Source organism: Varroa destructor, unplaced genomic scaffold, assembly GCF_002443255.2.
Source record: "Varroa destructor unplaced genomic scaffold, Vdes_3.0 BEIS01000003.1, whole genome shotgun sequence".
Lineage (NCBI taxonomy): Eukaryota > Metazoa > Arthropoda > Arachnida > Mesostigmata > Varroidae > Varroa > Varroa destructor.
The window spans coordinates 9,185,431-9,204,643 of record NW_019211456.1 but is presented as its reverse complement, the minus strand read 5'-3'; the positions used below and the strand labels follow the sequence as shown (position 1 = coordinate 9,204,643).

At 41.4% G+C, this 19,213-nt stretch overlaps 2 protein-coding genes across 4 annotated transcripts in view; one reads left to right on the top strand and one right to left on the bottom strand.

The window, feature by feature from the left end:
- Positions 1-906: 906 nt before the first annotated feature.
- cin (Molybdenum cofactor synthesis protein cinnamon) lies at positions 907-7,786 on the top strand. Of its 3 annotated transcripts, none has more exons than XM_086985719.1 (11): positions 907-1,052; positions 1,948-2,107; positions 2,222-2,376; positions 3,736-3,861; positions 4,221-4,385; positions 4,909-4,978; positions 5,212-5,419; positions 5,607-5,763; positions 5,945-6,327; positions 6,732-6,909; positions 7,177-7,786. In XM_086985719.1, exons 1-11 carry the CDS (start codon positions 1,022-1,024, stop codon positions 7,350-7,352), a joined length of 1,809 nt encoding a protein of 602 aa, XP_086841845.1. In that variant the 5' UTR covers positions 907-1,021; the 3' UTR covers positions 7,353-7,786. The 3 variants fall into 3 exon arrangements, with proteins under 3 accessions (XP_086841845.1, XP_022652347.1, XP_022652348.1); XM_022796612.2 differs by having other exon boundaries at positions 3,676-3,861; XM_022796613.2 differs by lacking the exon at positions 907-1,052 and adding an exon at positions 1,184-1,351 and having other exon boundaries at positions 3,676-3,861.
- Positions 7,787-8,107: 321 nt separating this feature from the next.
- Positions 8,108-19,213, bottom strand: part of kat80 (katanin p80) — an 84,787-nt gene continuing 73,681 nt past the window's right edge. Inside the window, 7 exon segments of the mRNA XM_022800717.2 lie at positions 8,108-11,154; positions 11,157-11,186; positions 11,414-11,704; positions 11,898-12,093; positions 12,298-12,506; positions 12,859-13,506; positions 13,783-14,809. Coding sequence (XP_022656452.1) covers positions 10,988-11,154; positions 11,157-11,186; positions 11,414-11,704; positions 11,898-12,093; positions 12,298-12,506; positions 12,859-13,506; positions 13,783-14,809 — 2,568 coding nt within the window. The 3' untranslated portion in view covers positions 8,108-10,987.

The window sequence follows — 19,213 nt, the reverse complement described above, 5'->3', positions numbered from 1 at the left end:
TAAAGAAAAGAAAGCAGCGGCGGATAATGGCGGTGGAATGCAGCAACGAGTATGAATACCGTTTCTGTTACATTAATATCCGCTAGGGGAATTGCTGACCAGTGGTTTGCCAGGCACAAATTGAAATAATTTGCGTAATACCTTTATTTATAGAGAGGGGGTGTGTGGCATAGAAAAAAAATTGTCCAGCACATAGCTGGTTAAAAAGAAATGCTGGTGTGCCGTATATATAGGATAGAATAATTAGTGTGCTCATGTTGACCACTTACTGTAGTTATCGGAGAATGAGATACTAAGCTGAAATTAAACTACTGTTACCAGTATGTCGTAATCATGTATAATCAAAATCAGAGACAACACACGGTTAGATGTGACGGTTTATAAAATTTCAATTATATGAGCATATATTTGTAATATACTAGTCAGTCAATAATATATACGCATATTTTGACGTATAAGATCAGCAGATTCTCACTGCATAGCATATACAAGTATATAAAAATGAAAGTATAATTAAAATAGTATAATAAAAGTATAATAAAAAAAAAATATATATATATATATATATATATTAAAACGTGTTTTGGATCGAAATATGAAAAGCATTTGTTTGAACTTTGACTTGAAACGGTCAGTACTGCGAATGTACAATATGATAGAGCAGATATAATATACCCCTAAAATTTTTGTGTAGATGGACCGAAAGCTAGTCGGGCAAACGTGAAGCGTATGAACATATAGCAGTAAAACACCCTCTATACACATGACCGGTTACGGCGTTACCCATAAGTTTATAGCAGTGCCATTCTGTCGACAGAGGCGTAAACCAATTAGCGGTGCGCCGTTTGTGCGTGTGTAGCGGCGACTCGGTAAACACCGACACACTAATAGCAGGAAGCGGTAAGCGGGGCGATGATAGCGCCATGAGGGAAATGAATATTTGGGTGTCGTTTCGAACATTCTAGCCAAGTGATAATTCATTTGTTTTTACATTGTATTCTAATAGTGCAAATCGCCAACTATGACAAAAATAACGTGCTCGGTGTTGACCGGTAAGAGTTCTGTAACGATAGAGCAAGATCCTTTCGTAACCTTAACTACTTATTTGTGTTGTGTTGGGTCAGTCAGTAAATAGTTCCACTTTTTCTACCTACTTCAAGTTGTGCCAAACTTTGTAAAAAAAAAACTGACATTGTTTACAACTACAGTAGGTTATTTATGACTTTAGCATTTAGACGACAGATGCATATTTTTGCTAAAAAGTGAGCCTTTATCCGTCGATGTTCTATTTGAAGATTTCCATCTCATGGTCTCCAGACCGTGCTGCATGGATCCTAACAGTTCCGACTCGGTAAGGCAAGATGCCTTATACACACATATATATATATATTTTCCGAGAGTAAAATAATTCATATTAGGAATTCCCCGAAACTAATGTTTTCGTCTCCTACCGTGTGGGCAATCATTTGCACATAGTTAAAGGTTTCGATAGCGATCGCTTGGAGTTTACCTGGTACCCACTTTATCGCTAATGATATGTTTCCTAGAGCCGTTGGTAGTGTGACTGCTTTTTATAAGTATAGAGAGCTTTGTTAATAGGCCTGAGAAAATTTTCATGCGATTTGGGCGCATTATGTGTGCGTATTCCTATCGTATGCCACACTGTGATACTCGGTATTTAGTTTAAAACCGAATCAATATGGGTAGCTTGCAAAGCTCATATTAACGATTTCGCGTGTTTGATCGTTGCATAAATGGGTTGTGTCAGGTAATAAATCGTTTTTAATTTGTTTTTCGATCACGAATTCGTCTATTACTCCATTACTTTTAATGTTAATTTAATATGCTGTTTACTTACGAAGCTGACGACAAGATCAGCATATTAATTCTCACTGCAGTTCGATTGTTTCTATGCTTCCATTTCACCCTCTGTTTATTACATTCTAGTAAGCGATCGATGCTCGGCAGGGCAAATGAAGGATCGCTCAGGACCTGAAGCAGATGCAATGCTTCGAAAGATGTTGACTACTGAAGACGGATCTCCGACCATCCACACAGCCATGGTACCTGATGATGTACTCCAGATTCGGAAAGTTATCACTGAATGGTAATAAATACTTCTACTTTTTTTAATGGTGTTGAATGAGGTATACGTACGGAGAGGGCCATTTAAAGTTGTTTTAGTTCAGAACTGCTCTGTACTGATGTTCGGATTTCTTAGGTGCGCATCTGGGATGGATTTAATTGTAACAACAGGAGGGACAGGCTTCTCGTCTCGTGACGTCACGCCTGAAGCCGTTTCGCCTTTGTTGGATCGAAGAGCTGACACTATGGCAGCGGTCATAATCAACCAAGGAATGCTCGTTAGTCCTTTAGGTGAGGCATACTTGTAGTGGCGTATTAGGTAGTCTGCTTGTCTAATAGATTTATGAGGTTATGGTAGTTGGAATTTGAATCCGGATGAAATAGGTATCCTGGTTCTATTCGGAACTCGACCTGAAGTTAAACTCGAGACATTTATGTATGAATTCGGCGCATAGATCAAGCAACGCTAAACAATAACCATTTTCATATCATGTTTACCGAGAAAAAACATCTTTCCGAAAATTATTAACAACGCTACTCTCATATTAGCATTGTGTTACGTGTAGTGTTTGTACGTTAATGTTGAATTGGAGGTCTTAGCGTACGAATAAAAAGGGGTTCCGCCTGTTAACACTAGTTGACGAAGGCGAACATTAGCTAACGTGTAAGGCTTAATCTTCGGATAAAGAAGGAAATACAGTTTCGATTACTCCCTATTGAAGCTGACGTTTACGTCGTAGTACTGTGCTATGCTTATTTTAGAAGATTAAGTAGGAAGAACGTTCAGCTGCAATACCTATCAGTATGTGAGTTCATTTATAGCCAGCTATGAACTGGCTATTTCTGTATTTCCGGCTGCTATCAGCCTTTTTTAAATAATAATTTACTCATATTTAGAAAAAACCTTGTCAACACCAATTGTAAAATCATAGTATTTATGAAACTGAGGCCTAGTTCTGCCTTAGAACATGTTGTGTTCTTTATTTGTTCCTCTGTGATAAGTTTTTTTTTACATCAGCGATATGCGCTGATATGTGTTGTCCCTACCTTTACAGTCAGAAATTTTACTAGCCGGCTGAATTGCTACGTGGATAGCCATATGTTACAATCCGCCATATATATATAGATATACTGTCTTTTGCAGAATGCTCGCATAATGATAAATGTGTCTTGTATATCGTGGGTATTCCCCATTCTTTTAGGCAGAGTGTCAGTCATCGGCTCTATTTCTAAATATATTTCTATATTTCTATATATCTAACGGCATCTAGAATCTGATGTTGAAGGTAAACTTTAGCTTTACTATTCTGAAAACAAAAACTATACAATCAACCATTGAAGATTTACAGAAACAGCAAAAACGATCTTCTAAATGACAACTTCCTATATTAAATTTTAATTTTAATAGATTACAATTACATTTCAACACTGTGAAGTAGCGTGGTCTACGTATCTTCACTGTTAAGTTTACTCTGTTAAGTCACTATTAAGTTAGGCATATTCTAGCTAATTTGATCAATAAGTTGAATGGGATTGAATTCGTTTTCAATGATATTACGGATGTTTCAATCTCACCGTTACTGCCCCAAGCACTGTTATCTCGGATGGTGTGTGGGATACGTGGTCGTACTTTCATCATAACGTTGCCAGGCTCTGCAAAGGCCGTTCGTGAATGCCTTTCTATCCTTGAACAGGGTCTTCCTCATGCATTAAAGCTTATCCGAGACGACGAATCAGAAATCAAAAAAATTCATTGCAACAACGAGGAACCTACAGGTAAACCCACGTTTAGAACATAAGTCACTAACGTTTTATCATGCCGTGTTATGTCATATTTACCTTGCCAAGGTGTTAGCAAACTTTGACTCGTTTATATTTCGCTTCGTGTGTGTGTATATGTGATAAGTTCCGTTCTTTTTTTTTTTTTTTTTTACTAGTGCGCTATTTTTATCGTAACACGACAGAGAATGATGAAAATTCGAGTTAGTATTGTCATCTGAAATCAAATTAAGCGATACAAAAAAATCATCATATGATATCATCCATGAGACCGAGATCACCTTAATTTAGACCACTAGAATCTATAATATTGCCTACATTTTCTCCTTATACTCCGATGCTTTATCGTTTGTTAGACGAATCTGGTGTGAAGGTTGATAATTCGATTGTTGGACGCGCACGTCAGTCACCCTTCATAATGGTCGACAAAAATGAGGCTTTAAAGCTAGTCGAGGACATCATACGGAACAAGATACTTCCCTCACTCGAAGAAGAAATCTTTGGCCCATCTGAAGCGCTTGGTGAGTATGAGCACGAACATGTGGCCACTTGATATATGCTTTTTGGAAAATGTAAAGCAACTTTTGTGTCTCGTTCTACTACAAGAACCTATACAATAGAGCTCATAATTTCCTGACACATGTGTACTCCCATAGTTCAGTTACTTGTTACAACAACAGGACCAGGTATGTGGATTAGAGTGGCCTTCTTCATAATAATGATAATGCACGAAGCAGGAACCAGATGGATATCAACGTATTGGCGATTCCATTCACTTAATCAAACAGTAGAAGGGAAGCGAAAGTAAAATTGAATTTCTGCATCAGAATTATGTTTTAACACAACTAAGATCTTTTACGAAGATGATGAAATTTACTAATGAGGAAAAATTCATTCACGATGTAATTTCGCTTCACGACGTCAAAATCACCTTAGCCGTTATGATACATAATCGGTTACTTACGATAAAATGTTATCCCTATTCTAGACTAAGTAGCATCGACCGATAAGTGACCGATATATGCTACTTACGCGCTATTACAGGACGAACCTGTACGAAGGACGTTGTAGCTAATGATCCGTTTCCATCGTTCCCTGCCTCGATTAAGGACGGGTATGATAGCTATTATAAATAGTGCTTTAGGAATTATTCTTAATTTCATACTTTTCTGTAATTTAGATATAACATATTGGACTCGATTTCCTCAGCCATTCTTAGCCCCTTAAAAAAACGTTCTCCGCTTTGCGTAACTTATTGTTCTTGCAAGGATTAGTTGGATATAAATTTATTTAGTGTAACAGGCTACTCCTTTGAAAGGTTCCAAAGTTTTGCTATTTTTCTTGAAGGTATGCAGTTCGTTGCGGGGGCAGTCTGACGCCCCGTGTCCACGAATACGCTGCTACGGCTGGAGCTCGAGCGTCAGGAACGTCACTGAAAGCTTCCGCCCAACTTGTTGATGAGTACTGCTGCGTCCGCATTTCGACAGGTGGGGTAGTACCTCCTGGTGCTGACGCCGTTGTGCAGGTCGAAGACACTATGCTCCTCGATAGGGATGTAAGTTGACTTGCTTGCAATCTCATTGCATTCAACTGGTTATATATATTATATTTAATTTAGGTCAGCTTCATTATACATATTTCGGCATCTGTGCCTATTTACTTCAGTTGAATGATGACCACTGATATCGCTTTATATAACATTGTTCATGTCATAAGAATATATTATTTTCATCAAATCGCAGGATTTTCGTGATAAGGAGCTTCGGATTGAGTTGAAGAAAAGGCCTGTTCCGGGTCAGGATATTCGGCCAATAGGATACGATATAGCCCGAGGTCATCTGCTTTTAGCGAAAGGCGATCGGGTTAATGCTGCAGCTGTCGGCACGCTAGTTATGGCAGGTACTGAAAAAGGAATTAGGGTATAAAAGAAATAGAGCAGAAAAACGTCAATGATACACGCTAAGACTGACTTGATCTTAGGTCGAACGAATTACAGCGAGTCTCACTATAAACAGATTTACTAAGTGTTTAGAGAAGATGCTTTCGAGACATATGCTATGGTTCCATTTGAATTCTTTAGGAGTAAGCAAAATCTCCGTGTCGAGACTTCCAACCGTTGGCGTACTTTCTACCGGTGATGAACTCGACAAAATGCCTCTTAGCGATAGCACCAAGAGCCTTGTGGGTCGCATTCCGGATTCTAATCGACCTATGCTTCTTGCGCTACTCCAACAAATTCGAGTGCCCACCGTAGACTTAGGTGTCGTTGAAGATACTAAAGAGGCACTTGAAAAGGCCATACTTGAGGCAGCCTCGTCCTGTGATATCATCGTGACATCTGGTGGAGTATCAATGGGCGAAAAAGACTTAATCAAGGCCGTGTTGAAGAATCTCGGGTATAAAATACACTTCGGAAGAGTCAATATCAAACCTGGGAAGCCGACGACTTTTGCCACTGAACCGGTGCGTTTTTATCACACGAATGAATAATTGTTAGTAACGCAGGTTTTGAACTGAGTAGATATCACCTGTAAAAGCGTAAAAATTTGACAAAACACAGCCAAAAAAAATACATGTGTAGATTGCATTTTGCCGTGTATGATACTGAATCGTAGCAAAAAGCTTTAGCAGATCAAACTGGCAGTATCAAGAAGGTAACGGGCATGATGCAATGACTAAAATCATAGTAACCTTTTTATTTATCCTAAAATAGACAAAACAACGATTAGCTATAACAGACGACGCTGTATTTTGAGCGCTCTAACGTAGTCCAAGGCGGCCGCAGGAAACTGTTTCTTGTAGAACACACATTTATATCTGATCCTTGTAATCGTGCGTTTCTGCCCGATAATTGTTTTATTTTAAAGGAAGGTCGAATGGTTTTCGCTTTACCGGGAAATCCCGCCAGTGCATTCGTCATGTTTCATATTTTCGTGCGATCCGCCCTGAGAGCTTTGGGCGCTGACGTACCGATACGGACTGCGAAGGCACGATTGTGCATAAGGAAACACTGGGAACTAGACCCCCGACCAGAATATCTTCGAGGTATACCAGCTTCTGCCTTTGCTTGCTAGTTAGTGAATTGAAAATAACTCAATATACCACTACAGTAGCTTATCGTAATACAAATATGCTATACTCCATCCTACATGTCTGTTAATGATGAAATATTGTATTGTCATTGACTTTGTCACATTGTCAGGCGAAGCATAGACTGGTTTCTGTCGTCGGTTGATTCTAAGATTTTCTAGAAACTTTTGTTCCACGACACCATGCGCAAATACAAAATTATGATTTTGGCTGCATTTATAGGTAAGGCGACAGTTAACCCGAGTAATCAAAGCCTTGAAGTGCGGCCTACCCTTATGCAACAAAGCAGTTCATTGTTGAGTTGCCTAGACGCGGATGTTTTAATCGAATTACCCGGCCGACAGGACGATCGTAAAGTTGTGATCGACGGAGATGTTGTCGACATTATTTGGATCTGATTAACCCCATCTCAAAAAGTCCTGATATACCGAGAGCGACGTTTGTAGGGTTACACAGAGTGAAATATTTGGAGAAGGCTAATAATTCTTTTGAATAGCGGTTGAACCAACCTTGAGGAACTATTTAATGACAGACGTAGTTTACTCATTTCTCGAGTGATCGATTTTTCCCCGAATCAAATATCTAGAAAATTCTAATGAGACATAAATTCGTACAAGTCATGTATTGCGCCGTAAGAAACATTTTTTTTTGTTCTTTTCTTTGTTTTCCTGTAAAAGTATGTTTTCAATCCTTCTGTAACTCACAAGCTAATTGGGTCCCTAGCGGAGGCGATTACGGCTAGAAGGTCGCTATACGTGTATACATAACGGACGCCTACGTTGCATACAACTTACGAAAAAATAAATTCACGGAAAATCTATATGAGCAGTAAGAGTTCTGCCTATTCAGTTAAATACTTGCAGTTGGCTAGTTAGCTTGCGGGAGCTCATTCAGACAGCCAGTTGAATTTTTACTTTTTCTTCTTTCATAAAGTTGCCGCTGACCGAGCTACAGCAGTCGTATCGTGTTATCAGGTATTAGGTTAGGTCTTAAGACTCCTTCAGGGTTCAATGGAAAGTGTACTGTATAGCAATTATTTAAGACAGAAGTGCTCACAGGTGTATTTGTTTGCTAGAGGCAATCATTAGAGCAACCGCTAATATACTAACCTTAGCCTAATCAATTGTAACTTCGCAATGAAAAAACGTCAGAGTCGTATCCATAGAATTCTCACATGTGAGAATCGTTTTATTCGTATTTGTACGTATTTGTTATAGTTCGTACGCTTTATTACTATTTAGTGTATTTCGGTTCTAGTCTTCCCGCTCCCAAAACCTCTCATTCTAAAAAATATTCCCTTTTTTGCGCGCATCTTACATAATCATCATATCGCCGTCATATCATCACTTTCCTCTTTTGTAGGTTATTGTTCTTATTGTTGTTATTGTTGTTGCCGCTGCTGCATTTTGTTACTTGCGCCTAACAAGCATTACTTCATTTAGCCATTCCAACGTTATCATTACTATTAATAACATTACAAATATTATTACCACATCAATTGTTAAAGACTACGTCATTCCGTCAAGTTATCAACATAACTATAATCGTCATTTTTACTGAAATTCTTCTGTTACGCCAGCTTACCGTCAAGTACTTCTTAATATATCATTTCTGTAATTTTCTTGTTTGTTCTTCCTATTGTTTTCCTATTTCCCCCCCCCTTCCCCCCCTTCCCCGAGCCCACAGACACAAACACACACACACGCCCAAACAGACTCTCACACACACACATACAAGCATACGGCTATAGACACACGTTTTGTTTTCATCAAATCCATTCCATTACGGTACCATGTGCAGACGTTCAGTAAAACGCAGCAAACACAGTAAGATCTGCCTACTATATGCATGCATATATACCACTCACTTACAATGTACCCTCATAATTGGTTGGCTATTTGTGCTATTTTGGAGGCGATATAAAGATGAAAGGAGTCATTTCTTGTTCGCCTAGTCGCAATTAGATTCCGTAACCTAACCAACTTTACTTGCAGTGCTTTCTCACTTGTACCAAAATAGAACCTTAGTTATGGCAGGCTCAATTTGCCTAGTACTTTTCAACACAGATAACGGTGCTTTCCTCATCTTCTACGACACTTATTAGTGATTACTACAACCATTAATTTAGGCCGAACCATGACGTCTAGAGGCCTGAGTGTGGGCCGGCGGCGACACGTGACGACGCTCAACAGCGGCCGCGGCCTACGAGTTGTTCTCGTTCTTCTTGGCTAGTGAAACAGGACCGATCAGATCATTGGTAATATTATATAATATATAGTGTGCACGTACTCAGTACGTTTTGCGGATAAACAAGCCCCGTCGCGTGCATTCGCAGATACATGAAAAGCAGATCGCAAAGGCGCTCCAACGCATGCAACGCTCATATATCTACCTAGCGCACGCTCACACAGCAGTCATCCGTCAGATATACAGGCACCCACGGTTTGCGCATTCACTCACATGTAAAGCTGTTTAGAGTGCGGCCCCGTCCGTCCGATACATTGAGGTTCGACTCACCCGTTGGCTTGTTATTTGATTGCTTATCGCACTACTTATTTTGGCTACGATTACTCGACTGTTACAAGACAGGAAGAAAATGGGGCATGTGTTTAAGTTAAGCTACCATTATTCAACGGCAAATGGTTCGATAGAGAGAGAGATAGGCCTAATAAGAATCAGGGACGTGAAACATTTTCAGCCAGTTATCTAACTCACCTATTCTAACGCTGTAAAGGCAGACTGTTTATCTATCGAGCGCAACTAATTCATATATAACCTCTATGCTAGAATTGCGTCGAATGGCATCTTATACGCTGAACAAAACTCCTTCCCTTCCAGGTTATCTTCTTCCGTTCTAAGACATTTACACCCACCCAGCTTACGTGCTTGCAAACGTCGCTTTCGTTTACGTCACTCTTTTCAACTTGACATTTCTCCCATTAGAAAGTTCTTTGCGTGAGCACTGACGACGACGTTCGTCTGTTCCGAAGAACCACGTATGACATCAATTCATCGGGGAGAAATAATGCCAGCAACCAAACAACAAACGCTGCTCTACAAAAAGCTCAGCCAACAGTCGACGGGGTCGACGGAATGTCTTGAAGCGAGACATCAGAGAACTGGCAAAGTTACATTAGCGCGTCCATAGACTGTTGCCCATTGAGGCAAACGGTCGATTCTTAAGTGGAGTATAGTATAATAATAATCATTATTATTATAGTAGAAATCGAATTACATTTGGATGTGTACAAGGTAAAACGTATTCATCATACTATCCAACTATGAATGTGCTCTTTGCGCCACATGATACTTTGCCGGTCAAGAGATCGTCACTGTGACGACTGTCCTCCATGAGTTTATCTTGATGGTTGACTGATTGTATTTTATTCTATATCTTGTATGTTCGATATTTAAGTACCGTGGTCATCGGCTCCGTCTGTCACCTCGGGGAGGCGCATAACAAGTTATTCTTAGGCCAACTTCAGCCCGTATCTTACACTTCCCACGATCAGGTTAACTTCCCGCTTGCGTTTGTGTACCCAAACGTCTCAACGCAATTCGTTCTATGATTACCGTAGTCGCGTGTTCACAGCACTCAAGTCGGCTGATGCTGCCGAAGAAGAAAAGGCAGTCTGTCAATGTATTAACAACCAGTAGTATTTATAAGTGTAGATTCACGGATTCGTATCACCACTCAGATTTAAGTAAATAATAATACATATGCACAGAGCCCTTGCTTTTATCCAAGTAAAGGAAAATGAGGGCAATCACTCATCGTATCGCACCACGACCTGCTTACACCAAAACCAGCGACGAAAGCAGAAGGGGATTGGATAGCCCAGGCAACCGCGTGAACCTTCGGCAATGATTTCGACCATGTTCCTCTACTATATTCACTTGATCATCGTGGCATCGCCATTAACTCTGTCTGTCTTCCGGTTTAGCCCGCACGGAAAGAACTTGCAGGACTATCAGACGAATATCCTATGGTAGATCGACGATATGAGTTCAATTTATCAATCGCAACAATTTCTCAGTCCAGTATTTCCATGAACGTAAGCAGATCTCGGAATTCGGAGCCGACCTTGCCCTGCATGGTTTGCCGCTTCAGCAAAAACGACCGAATCGTCATCAGCGCTTCGTGACAGCCCGTGCATTTTTCGTAACGCTCTTCACGGCTCAGGTCGACGCCGACGCTCCTGGTCCCGCGACCGTATCCTTGATTATTGCCCCTGCCAAGGTGAACACCACAGATTTCGATAATTATTTGTTACGTTCATACGTTTATGAGAACGAGCGACAACTAGTGGCCGACTCGTCGAACCAAACAGAATTCAATTTTACCCTGAGGTATAAGCGTAGTTGTTTGAAGGGCAGCTACACACACACACATACACCCCGTAGTGTAGGTGAGCACTTGAAGAGTAGTGTTCCATTCATTCTAAATGCGCATACGTACCGAAATTTTTCATCACAAGCTTTATGGCAGTGATAGCTGTTGCCATTTGGGGTTCATATTTGCTCTGAATGAGCTCGTGCATCGATGGCAGCAAAAGGGCACAAAGGTCAAGATTCCAAAGGCCGGCGCGCAGCACCAAAATGTTTAGAAGGTCGACCAGTACAGCAGGGTCCCGCAGGCTGATTGCTACCTCGAGTGCGGCTTTTGGATCTTTGGGGTTCCAACGCGCGTGGACCTGCCTCAGTCCGTGTAGTCGATGCATCATTGCAACCATCATACCGTTATGACCAGCTGCAGTTGCCACAAGCAAAATTAATAGTAATCAAAACGTTTAGTTGAGACGTCATTATACGGTTCTGTCAGGTAGATATCACTAGCGAAACATTGAAGTTATTTGATTGGACCTGAGGCGTCTTCTAACAGGCCTTAATGTATATAACATTTGCGATGCGACGCGAGGCGCATAATATCTCTAGAAACTTACAGCCGATTTTGTCGAGAGCCTCATTTTCGGAAAGTGGCACAGCTGAGCGGGGGCCCCTGGACAGCGACTGGACGTGAGCTGGCAGAAAATCGTCGAAGTTCAAGCCACCCGCGCTGTTCGCTGAATTACTACTGCCGCAACTATCGTCATTTTGTAGACTCAAATTCTTCTCGGACCGATTGACGCATGAAGGAACCTAACAAGTGGAGGTGACATCGCGAAATATTAATAAAAAAAAAGCTATTTATACTACGTGAGTGATTTAGGAGAGAAGCGTCGTGGATAGACGCGTCTGTTTTGTATGGCTCATCGAATGATTATTGTTGGTTTTTAGAATAATAAACTTGCAAGACTAAGCATTTTATATTTGACAGCGAAGGCGCAGATGATCCATACTTACGTTGCTAACAACTTCAGGATGAACAACTGCGGCTGCTTTGACGCTCATCACGGGCTTAACTATCGATACAAGACTTTGTTCCGACGACGTTTTTTCCGGATGCCGACGCGGAAGGAAGTTTGAGGCAGTCTTCACCGGTGTCGATGGTTCACTCACTGGAAGGTTTGGCATTGAAGATAGATCGCCGCTTGACGTTGAATTGGCAGTGCCTTGAAGGAAATATTGATGGTATGGATGCATTAATGGAGTGGCACCGTACAAGGTTACCACGAAAATTGCAACGGTTCTCCGTAATCGTCTTCGCAAACGGCTAAGCTCAACAACGTGATATGCTCATTAATATGCATAGTCTTATTATTGTTAGATTGCCGTGGCAGAGCTACTGATGAAGACTTGGCAACGGACGACACCCGTATAGGGCCTTGCTTGGGCCACACTGATTTCAATGGATACCATATATAATATAATAAGAATTTCGTATCATACAATAGGAAGCCGCACACGTCAAATTTCAAGTTTACAAACGAGTACTGATTTCCAATTATGATTATTACTAATTACCTGTTTTACGGTTATTATCTGATACGCTACTGCTAAGCGTCGACGATGAGCTGCTTAGGCTTCCGTGGTGATTGGTTGACTCTTTGATATTACCCATTGAGAACGAGGCACGCATAACCATTCCGCTGTTACTGTTTGTGCCTCCAACTGTCGCTGCTATCGACGCCATATTTGGTGGGTAATGATAACTTGTATGGCTGTTATTCGCATGGTTAGCATAACTGTTGTTCTGCTGATGAAGGCCGCTAAAGTTACTATTGAGATTGAGGTTATTAAGGTTGTTAGTAGCTGTATTTAGATTGTTCATGGCCATGGTAGAACTCGACGCCGAAGTGGTCAATGATGTCAGCATGCCCATCTCCGAAGTCTGGTTACGCTGTACGGAACGTTCGCCGCACGTGATCGATTTAAGACAATCGGAACTTTGCAAGTTGCGACTAATCACGGGATCGATTCGTGGAGGTGACCTCGATGTCGCCGGCGGATGCGATGAAGACGACGAAGAGTTCGGAGCGGCGTCCCGGATTGGCGGTAATCGGAACATTCCAGAGTTTATGCTGTTGCCAGTGGTCATAACAGGGTACGAGGTATCTCTGGGGGGGCTGCGCGACAACTCCTTCGACGGGTGGAAGATCTCGTTGTACGATGCTGAAGCATACAATACAAGGCTCAACTATTACATATGCTAATATTAAAAGTGGCCGGCAAAAAAAACAGGGCAAATTACCAACAGCTTGACAGATACACGTAGAATAGTTGGATGGGCACTTAATTATAATTTTCTTCTGATAAGCCTAATAGTGTGCTATAACATTAGAAGACCTCTAGCGTTACCTAGACCAATATTTGAGGCTATGAAAGAGCTACCTGTGTATTTCAATTCAGTCCTAACAACAACAACAACAACATTGTCGTAGTACTAACATGGCTCCATAATGCAAACGTCATCAGTACTCGATGGTTCATACGAGTCGTACGAGTTATCGGAAGCCTCCGAAGAGTTGATCTCCCTTTTATAAGCAACATCCAACTTTATCCGAGATTTGGTGTTAAAGCTTCGTCGAGGATTGGAGCCAAGCGGCGAAGAACGTCGAAACGATCCGCCAGTTGACGTCTTGGCCGGAGTATCGTCGATGAATATCGCCGATGAGCCTGCGAACGGCTGGACCTTATTTGTGTCAAGCACATATAAGCAGACATTTGTCACGGACTTGCTGGCTGCTACCACCGAATCTTTGCCAACCATAATGTCCTCAACTTTACCCCAACCCATGATAACGCGATCAAACGTGTTTACCGTAGGCTCCCAAGCGTACACCCGCATGACGTCGTCTGCTCCCACCATGATCACTTCGCCGTCGGGGTGGAAGCGTGTACAGTGGACGTGGCCAGTTTCTCCACTTGTCGACGAGATGACTTGCCACGTTTCAAGATCGTAAAATTTGACGTTACCGTCTTCACTGCCTGAGGCTAACAGGTACTCGTTCGGATGAAATTCGACATCGCTAACGGCGGCTTTATGTTCATTGAATTGCATGAGCATTTTACCCATAGCGAGATCCCAGAGCTTGATTGAGCCGTCATCTCCGCCAGACACAATCCAGCGGCCGTCTGGACTGAAGCGGATTGAGTTGACCTTCTGATCGTGCCCGCGATAAGTGTTGATACAGCTGCGCTTGCGGGAATCCCACAATTTGATTGTGTTGTCACATGAACCTGATGCAATGAATTCGCCATACGGGTGGAAATCTATGCACTGAACCGAGGCTTTATGGCCGTTCAGTGTCCGAAGGACCTTGGCAGCCTCAAGATCAAACAACTTCACAGCACCTGAATTCGATCCCGACGCGAGCAGATCTTCGTTAGGATGAAATTTAACTGTGTCAATTGGCGTCGTATGGCCATGCAAACGTAGCACGCAATTATAGCGTGGCACTGTCCATAAGTTAATCTGAAAACAAACACGTACACAAACGTTACATTAGAAAATTAACAAACAGATACACACAGAAAATGTCACAGGACCAATTGAGGACAGCCCGCTGATACTCTTCGCAGCTTTCCGCGGCCAACGAACAAGATATGCGCAATTGAACTAAAGAGCGCATTAAACTATAAGTATTATTTACATACTAAAAAGGTTGGTAAATACCATTTGAAATATAATATAGTGTTAAAAAATATCATAATCAGATTTTATTGCATTTTTATTTCCTGCCATTTGAAGATAGGATTTTCCAACTGCCAAAAAAAAACTCATCTCCTACCTCCCGCTGATTTTTGACTCGTCCCGAACAGAAAAGTTTGGACTTTTTTTTTTTTAATTAAGGCTATATATGAGCCTTACGGTTCACTCTTTTTCCATCACTGTACCTTTCACAATGTCATTATATACACGCCTAGACATCGACATCGCAATCAGATTATCTCATCTAATGATATCAGCTGAACTTGCTAGGCAAAGCTTATATAACTGTAGATAGTTCTGTAAAATTGCTTATTAAAAACACCTATCTGATAGCATATTCCTATGTTTCCACTGACTAGAGTAATAATTGTTTTGGTGTTTGTACTGCACTCTCCAGACATCTAATAAACAAAACAATTAGAGTGTCATAAACACTAACAAGATACGGAAACTGACGCTAGAGACTTTACTGATCTACTGCCTGTCCTAAAATAAGACTAGCTGGCATAGAACGTTGCTGTCGATAGAAAAGGCTATTCCTAACTAAGAGCGACGCTATTTAGAGGTTCTTCATTTACACACTTTATGGAAAAATTCGATTGTGTTGCTCGCAGACGCTTTATTTCCTTATTTACTAATAGTTAGTAGCGTCGTCAGAAAGAGATACTCGACCGCGTATAAGTTGTACGACTGCCGGGTAGAGCCTCTTATGTGGAACCCAGTGCGGAGCGGTTCATTCGTTTACGTTGAAGTTCATCATCGTAGGCGCAATATCGATTCGTTGCTTAAGCAAGGCTCAGGTTGGCAGGGGAAACTGGCATCAAGTTAACCATTAAAGCTGCTTTTCTGTAGTTACATATATATATATATATATATATATACATATTTTTTTTTGTATACAATCAATAGTAGTAATAATAACCACAAACCGTATTCTCAACAGCGTGTATTTTTACTGAATGGTTACATGGGCTGGAAAAGCTTACGGATATAGAACATCAAATATCAAGTGACGTAAGAAAACACATCCTCATTTCCAGCCAGTTCATCCCAGACTAAGATAACCTTACCAGCTAGCTAAGGCAGACCTATGCTGCTTAACACATGGGACCTTTTCGTTGCTACAGTGATCTCCACTTACGTTGATCCATTAAGCAGTTTCATCAAAACAGTAGATGTGCAATATAATTTTCACTGTACCTAAATAGCATTACGTTTCGAACATGGTATTTTGATACTGCCAAAATTCGGTATAGCCGTCAGGGCATTGCTTCGAATCTTGATACGATTACCATCTATCTGCCTTGACGACTGTTACTCACTCGTATCGGTAGAGGTCGGTCGATAGCAGAAAATACGCTTATTGAGGCAGCTCTGAGAAAACAAAGTAATTGTGTAGAATATTAATCGACGATTAAGTATTCAGATGTAAACATATCATGTCCGTTCCAAGGATGATCTATAGCTCAACCTAAATAGAAGCCTTGGAATCGAACTGCAGAACTTCGAAAACTGAATTTGCGCTTTAACGAAAAAGCTGTGCAACACCGAAAGGCAATTTCGAAAAACACGATTCATCCTCAGCTCAACTGTATTCCATATCAGTAACCTAGCGTCCGAGGATACGAGAATAGGATGGCTGAATTTTGCTTAAAATCAGTATCGTGTCATCAATTAGTCGTTAGACGCGATGCCTTAGATTACACTTGAGTATTTTTTAGAACCACTTTATAATAAAGCGTAAAGTGCTTGCAAGATGAACGGCGTTTAGTTCTACTTGGTGTCCGCAAATGTCAAGTACCGCGACGAGGGGGTCACCGGTCCGGTGTGCGTATAACGGCACAACTGTTATTTTGCTTTAAATAGTGAAGTATATTTAACTTTCCCAGCTCATTCGATTCCTTTCTGGTTTTATGTAGACCGCTCTGTAGCATTGTCGATGCTGGTGAAAGAGCCACGATTGGGATGCGATATAAATTCAGTTCCATCTATAGCAGTACACGGGCCGCGTGTTCACAGTAGCAACAACGACAACAATCAAATACGTCGAAGTTCCAATGTACACGAGTCCAATTTCGTTGTCAGACATACGAAAAGCATACAGTTACAGCGTCAATGTATCATCATCTCGTTCTTTTCAGCGAGCGAATTGGCAACCGAAAAGGGGCCAGAAGTGCTCATAGTCGAATCTCGTTTTTACCATCGCATATATCTGGATATGGCCCATGAGAACGCTGACTTAAGACGTGTTGCCGGCCGGCAAGCAGCTGTAAGATGAAAAAAAAACTAAAATCGCCGAAAGTATTTCCTATACCGTACATACGCTCCCTCTTTAATTATACATAGAACATTTTCTTCGAACAAGCGATCATAAGCAGACGAGGAAGAATATCGACCATAGTAATGATGATGAGCTTCTATCGTACGAAGTGCTTAACCGACAATCAGGTCAACGAAAATAACAGCATCCATACACACAAATGGAGAGACGTATACGTGTGTATGTCGGTACATGGACAAACTCATCTGGTCCTTGACGGTTGATCCGCCCCAGTGATACCATCGGCAATTGTCATCAACAACAGCGTCAATAAAAATGAGGTTATTCGTTTGCAAAAGGATTTGGATGATGAGAGCACCGCCTTTGGCCGCCGATCTTTTTCAATCGAGTGTTCCTCTTCAGCTTCAGTAACAGTGGCGGCTTCAGAAGCGGCACAGATAAGAACAATACCAATGACAAAAGCGACACCGTTGAATAGTGGTTATAGAAGTAGTGCTTATTAAGATGATGCGACAAGAACTGCCCCGCCTTAACATGTCGATCGCGTCATGGGACGACACAAAGCACTACCACTAGGCATTGCAGCTTCCACGTTGCTACACCGGTGGAATTTTTCCTTCTGCATCGTGACGCTACCGGCACTGTTACAAATACAACTGATATTACTTCACAACTACACTTACAGTAACTTATTAGTAGCTCAGGAAAGCGTATAGCATGGCCGATCGAGCGGATCTGGTTTGAGCTGAGTCCTGATCTCTACTCGTTTTTCCTTTTCGTGCCTTTTTTCTGTTGCTTCCCCTCAAAGAACTTCGGGCGCCTCTGTGTTGTTTTTTGGCGGTGCCTCGATGAATGTCACCATGGAATCCAGTATATGAACAATAGGCCACCCAGTTTCGATCGTCTACACGAGCGTCAGTTAACAACAATTGGCCAAATAGCCAGTATATATTTATCACAGTATCGCAATCAAAACAACGCCATACGTCGTAATGCAGTGTTCTTGTCGACAAAAACACAGTATCCATTAGATTTATGCAGCTACTCGAGCAGGGTATATATTTCGTTCTACAGGTGAGTGCTGTTATACACGTTATTCTGCGCAGCCGTGGTACGGCAACCGAGCAGGCCTGCTCCATTTGCAAGTATTGCAATGAATCACAATTATATCAGTTGACGTAGAAATCCAGTGTGGGCATCCCACGCATTATTGGTCATTTCTATTTTCGCCACTTATCTTCATCACTCATTTTTACAACTTGTCTTTACGTTAATAGTTTTCAATCGTTGTAGTAACTATTGCCGCCACTGCGATAAGTGAGCCCGTTCTCTGTTAGATACCGCTTATTATGCTTGGCACGCTGCCACAATCGTAAACTTATATATATATCCGTTATCGTCCAAATCGTGATCAAAATAAAGATTGCCCTCACCAAATTTTCAATTTCCCTTGTGAATTCATTATCGGACAAAAAAAAAAACAGTCTCTTTTCGTTACCTATTGACGCTGTCTGTATATGATTTAGTTACCGCGGTTCAGGTAGCCTTCGCACTCAATGGGCAGATATACGACTCATGCTGAATCATTTATGAAGCAGCTTCTCGGATTGAAGGCGGACAGGCGTTCCAGATACCTCGTAATTTCACATCGACTTCGTTCGGACTCATGTTAATCCCTTCTGTCAGCGTCAAGCGAATATCTGAAGGGCATCGTATTCTTTTGCTAGCGCAGTCAGTCCACCCACATTAATCTACTACGGAACGTGTTTTCGCTATATATTGGTTGTCGATTTCTCTGCATCGATACGCGTTTGATCAACAGCCTAAATAAAAAAGTACCAGCCAACAATAAAAGATGGCCTAATTAAGTCAAAGAGCCTAAAAAC